Source organism: Monodon monoceros, unplaced genomic scaffold, assembly GCF_005190385.1.
Source record: "Monodon monoceros isolate NGI ecotype Baffin Bay Population unplaced genomic scaffold, NGI_Narwhal_1 Super_Scaffold_11, whole genome shotgun sequence".
Classification (NCBI taxonomy): domain Eukaryota; kingdom Metazoa; phylum Chordata; class Mammalia; order Artiodactyla; family Monodontidae; genus Monodon; species Monodon monoceros.
The window spans coordinates 40,542,891-40,548,890 of NW_021703767.1; the positions used below are offsets into that span (position 1 = coordinate 40,542,891).

At 33.2% G+C, this 6,000-nt stretch overlaps 1 protein-coding gene across 3 annotated transcripts in view; it reads left to right on the forward strand.

Annotated features, from left to right (window-relative positions):
- Nucleotides 1–5,612, forward strand: part of ZNF654 (zinc finger protein 654) — a 93,880-nt gene extending 88,268 nt beyond the window's left edge. For 2 of the 3 annotated variants that reach the window (XM_029214093.1, XM_029214095.1), the window contains one exon: nt 54–3,361. In XM_029214093.1, coding sequence (XP_029069926.1) covers nt 54–2,525 — 2,472 coding nt within the window. In that variant the 3' untranslated portion in view covers nt 2,526–3,361. Of the gene's footprint in view, nt 1–53 lie in introns of all 3 variants that reach the window. The other variant, XM_029214094.1, reaches the window with a different exon arrangement.
- Nucleotides 5,613–6,000: the final 388 nt, after the last annotated feature.

Here is a 6,000-nt window from a genome sequence, read left to right on the forward strand (position 1 = left end):
AAGTGTTAATAATTTTTTTTTAAGAAGTAGCAGTAATATTTTTCTTTTTACAGGTTGAAGAAGAAGGCTTACAAATTTGTGTTGAAATATGTGGTTGTGCTCTACAGCTAGACCTTCATGATGATCCCAAAACTAAATGTCTAATTTATAAAACAATTGCACATTTTTTGCCAAATGACTTGGAGATCCTCAGGATTTGTGCACTCTCAATATTTTTTCTTGAGCGCTCCTTGGAAGCTTATCATACTGTTGAAGAGCTTTACAAACGTCCAGATGAAGAATATAATGAAGGCACAAGTAGTGTTCAAAATCGTGTTCGTTTTGAATTACTTCCAATTTTGAAAAAGGGATTGTTTTTTGATCCTGAATTCTGGAACTTCATAATGATTAAGAAAAACTGTGTAGCGTTACTGAGTGATAAATCAGCAATTAGATTTCTAAATGAAAGTACACTGGAAAATTCTACAGGTAATGTAAAAAAGGCAGTGGAACAGCAAGGTTTAGATGAAGGACTTGACTCTCTTACAGATCAGAGCACTGGAGAGCTTGATCCTGATGATATATCTGGAGTGCAACCAAAAGGTCATATTAATGCAAAGAAAAACCTCACAGCTCTTAGTGCTTCCAGAGTAGATCACAATGTCCCAAGGCATCGGTGTATGTTATGTAACAAGGAATTTCTAGGTGGTCACATTGTACGGCATGCGCAGGCTCATCAGAAAAAGGGCAGTTTTTCATGTGTGATATGTGGTAGAAAATTTAGAAACAGAGGACTTATGCAGAAGCATTTAAAGAATCATGTTAAGAAAATACAGAGACAGCAACTTGCTGCAGCTCAACAGGAGGATCAGGAAAATCCTGCTTTGGAAGAAATAAATTGTTCTGATACTTTCATTTCATTTGAAAATGGGAAGTCTGATAATAAGGATTTGGAAGTAGAGACTATTACCCGTTCCAGTGATGGAAACAAAGATGTCATCCCTTCACATGTGGGTGAATTCATTGAAATTCCAGGAAGTGTATCGGAAGATGTTATTCAAAATATTACTGAAAATGGCAATCCTGATACTTCTTTAAATAATGTCTCAGAGCCATTACCCGTATGTGTGGATGACTATGAGGAGGAAGAAGACGAAGAAGGTGATTATGAAGAAGATGATTACGACTTGAATCAGGAAACTTCAGTACTTCATAAAATCAATGGAACCGTGTGCCATCCAAAAGACATATATGCGACAGATCAAGAAGGAAACTTTAAGTGCCCCGCTCTTGGCTGTGTCAGGATATTTAAAAGAATTGGATTTCTAAATAAGCATGCAAGGACTGTACATCCAACTGATTTAAATGTGCGGCAAACAGTAATGAAGTGGAGCAAAGGAAAATGCAAATTTTGTCAAAGGCAGTTTGAAGATTCTCAACATTTTATAGATCACCTTAATAGACACAGCTATCCAAATGTGTACTTTTGTTTGCATTTTAATTGCAATGAGTCATTTAAGCTGCCAATCCAACTTGCTCAGCACACAAAAAGTCACAGGATATTTCAAGCTCAGTGTAGTTTTCCAGAATGCCATGAACTTTTTGAAGATCTTCCTCTACTATATGAACATGAAGCTCAGCACTATTTAAGTAAAACACCAGAATCATCTGCACAACCAAGTGAAGCAGTTCTTTGGGATGTTCTTACAGACTCAAAATCTAATCATCAGGAAAAAGACTCATCTAGTAATGAGAAACAAACTGTTAGTCTACCAGTTTCTACTAGCAAATCAAGGAAAGATCCTACAGAACCAAAGACATGTATAGAAAGTATGGAAAAGAAAGACCGTTTAGTTCAGAATGGAAATGAACATTCTGATCACACTGTTTCTGATATAAGCTTGACAGACCAAAAGATGCCTGACATAGAGCCAAATTCTGAAAATAATTGTATTAGTGATTTAGTCAATGGACACAGTGGAATAGAGCAAACACCTTTAGTTTCCTCAGATCCTGCTTTGAAAATTGATACAAATAGAATCAGGACAGAAAACGGTTCCATTTTACCTAGTGTTGTACCACAAGAACACAGTACCCTGCCAGTACCTCAGGCACCTTCCAAACCAAATCAGACGAGTGAACATACTTCATATGGCTTAATTTTAACAAAGCCATATGTCAGACCATTGCCTCCCAGTTACCTTGATGAACGGTACCTTAGTATGCCAAAACGCAGAAAATTTCTGACTGATAGGGTAGATGCCTGTTCTGATCAAGATAACGTTTGTAAAAAATCAGTGAAAAGATTAAGATGTGGCAAATGCCTGACCACCTACTGTAATGCAGAAGCACTTGAGGCTCACCTTGCACAAAAGAAATGTCAGACACTCTTTGGATTTGATTCAGATGATGAAAGTAAGTCTTCTGTCTTCTCAGCAGGTATATCTGTAGAAATAGAAAATGCCATAGATCTTTGTAAGGTTAAAAAAATTAACATTTATATAACACAGATAATAAAGCACTACCCCATACATTATTTCCTTTAATCCATACAACCACCATGAGGTGCTATCACTATTCCTGTTTTATAGATCAAGCAACTGACATTCACAAGTAATTTGCATAGGCATACACCTGTGAACTTGTGGAAGCCAGAACTTGAACACAGTTTTTTCATACTTTTGGATCATACTCTTTAACTGTATCTGAGGCTTTTCTTCATTCCAAGTTTTATGTAATAAGAGATCTAAAAACAAAGTAATTATGATGGAAATGTTTTTCATCTGCATGCCAGAAATGTAAACCAAGTTGAGCCTCTATTACAAAAACAAAAATAAGAAAGAGCCAGAAAATAATTGAAAAATAAAACTGAGCAAAAGAAGAGCTTGCCTTTCTACTAATATTAATATTCTTTAAATGAGTAAAGGTATAAATAAACAGGAAATCTAACTTAGAATACTAGATGAACATCTATAAATATGAATTAACAGACGTGTTCTGTTTTACAGGTGCCTGATAAAAATGTTTCAGAACGATCTGTCGATCAAGCAGTAGTGTGCAAAAAGCACTACAAGAAAATGCATCATCAGTTTGCTATTTCCCTGATGGCCTTAATTTTAGAGCGGTCTTGGATTACTAAAGATAAAGACAAAGCACATTTTCTAGAATGAACCCACAGAGGAGATGTGCTGGTTTAGACTCCAAAAGGGTTATTACAAAACTCCCAAAGTACCAGTTATCCAGAAAAACCACATTTTGTTTAAGAAGTCGATGATGATTAATAGCAGCATGTTCAGTTTCGCTTATGTGAGAAACATATGCAGGCAACTAGTCAAAAAGAATAACCAGCTATGGCCTTACAGAAAGGGAAAAACCCATTATAAAAAAGGGGGGGGGTGGTTTACAATAAACAACTTAAAAGTATTCCACAAATAGGGTTTGTTTTCTTGTCATGCCTAATCAGATTATGTCCTCCTTTCTGGTCAAACATGCTTTAAGGAACCATTTCTGTTTGATTTATTATTACTTAGAAACTGATTGATAAGATGAAAGTAAAACGATTTATCACCATACTAGCTATAAAAGATTGTACCTTGTTTCCAGATGATTGATTAGGTCAAAGTTCAATGAATGACATACCAGCATTTAAAATTAACAAACAAAAGAAGACAAAACAACAGTGCTTTGCTAATAAGCTCTTGACAGAACCTTCCACTTTCCATTTTTATAATACCAATGAGTTATATTTAAAAGGCAGCAGCGTCAATAGAAAACATATTATCAGTAACTCTGGGAAGAGATGGGAGGCTCTAAGACCATTAAAGGCTATCTTAGTTGAAAGAAAACACTGAATTGCAAATTCTTCAATGTGAATAATGGTATAAGCACACTGGGATATTTCTGTTTGTATATAGAGTAGTGTTAGGACATTGCTTGATGATTCATAGTAAGGTCCTTTAGACATTAATGTGAGTTATCTAAGTACAGTCCTATAAAAATAACTGACTATAAAAAAAAAATATGCAGCTAAGAATCCGGTCAAGAATTCATTGGTTTTATTCAATTAGGAGAGTTAATTCTAAAATAAGCCATATTACTTATGCTTTCTTATTTATTTCTGATGAATTTGGTCTGAATAGTAATTTTTATATATAAAAAGAAATATTTACACAAAAATTTGCACAGCAAGAACACAGTAAGATATATTGATGCATTTATTTTCTTTGATGACCAGTAATTTTCCTAAGGAAGATTTTAACTTAATAGTCAATAAATCGTTAAAACAAAAAGGTTTTTAAAAATACCCTCTCAGATGTGTTCCGTGTCTTTAAAAGAGGAAGCTTAAAGACTTCCTTTTACCTAACAGTGTGTTAATCTATAGCAGGGGTAAAATGAACAAAAATGCAAAGGCAAATTCTTCAAAAACAGAGCTATTAATGTACCAATGTCAACCAGATATTCCAGTTATTCCAACTGATACATTCTTGTTCAAAGTATATAATCTCATCAGACCCTACTATTATAAATTTCTGGATATTAAAGCTTCTTGAATGAAGTCACTAAGGAAGTGTGACTTTTCTTCCAGGGTAGCATCCAGGCTTTATTAAATTAGGATTTCCAGGTCATGATAAATCAGATATCTAAAAAACTACCCAATTTTATTAGTTTATTTATCATAGGCATTCACTACTATGCAATTGATAGTCATAAGTCCATATCAATCAAATCAGGTTTTTGTTTTGTTATGTAGCCTACATTAGGCTGTGGAATTTACATTTAAAAACATAAGTAAACAACTCGATAAGGTTTTTAAATCCTTTAAGGTCAACTAAAGAAAAAAATGTTTTCCATACTTCCTGATACTAAAAATATAATACTTGAGTTCTTTTTCAGTTCAGTCTAAAATACATCATATAATAAAAAGTATTTGGAAACTAGTTCATATGGACAATGAAGTTATTTTAAAATATTTCTGCTTTGTACATTTTCCAGATGTTTAAAATCACAGCTTAACATTTTATCACATTTTTAACTTTTTATTTTTTATAAGTTGTAACTATTGACATAAATCCATGTCTGCAACTTATTTTCATTCATTTTGCAGTTCATACCAAGATGTTTTAAACATATTCCACTTGTTATTTTTTTGTCTTTGAGGTTTTATTTCTACTTTTGTGTTGGTAAGGGAAAACTTTCTGAAAGACTGAGATCAAATTGGTTTATACATAACTAGATCAAGGAATGTTTTATAAAATTCTATTTGACCACATTGTTCTAACCTCTTTATATACTTATCAAATAATTGCTATTGAAAGAATGTGTACATTTTCTTATGTATGCCTTATAAAACATAAACTTACATCATTTTGCTTTTACGGGGTGCATAAACTTCCAACAGTTCCAATGTGGAATTCAGAAGACAAGGAAGCTTTCTTCTTATTCCTCAAATTCTTCTCTTTTTCTTTTCTACTCCTTCTATTTTAAGGATGTGTTTATCTTACGTGGACCAAGTTTCCATCCTTCATTTTCAAATAAAAATTTCCTTTGAAACATTAAATATTAACTTTCTGCTATGTTTCAGTAAGGTCAAAAAAAATAGCAAATCTGAATTTTTGCTGCTCAGATATTATGGAGAAGATAGAAAAGGAGAACCTTCGTGGACAGGGGCACTGGTACTTTGGGCTTCAGTCATATTCTTTTTTTTTTTTTTTTTTAAATCACCAATTATATAATGAAAACATAACATTGAACTTGTGATTCTTTTCAAATCACACTTGAAGGTTCAGCTGTACTCCTTTCATGTTTGGTTCAAACTGTAGTATGGGTGAAAAACCTAAAAGGGATGGTAGTGTTTATTTTTTAATTTATTTGGTACTGTAAAACACCATTTCAGAATGACTAAATGCTGCATATGCATTTTGGAATTGTTAATATGTGAAAGATATTACAGATTCAGCAAGAAAGGAAATTTGTGCTTCCTTGTTGAACATTAAATTATTTTACTTTGCATTTTATAAGAGT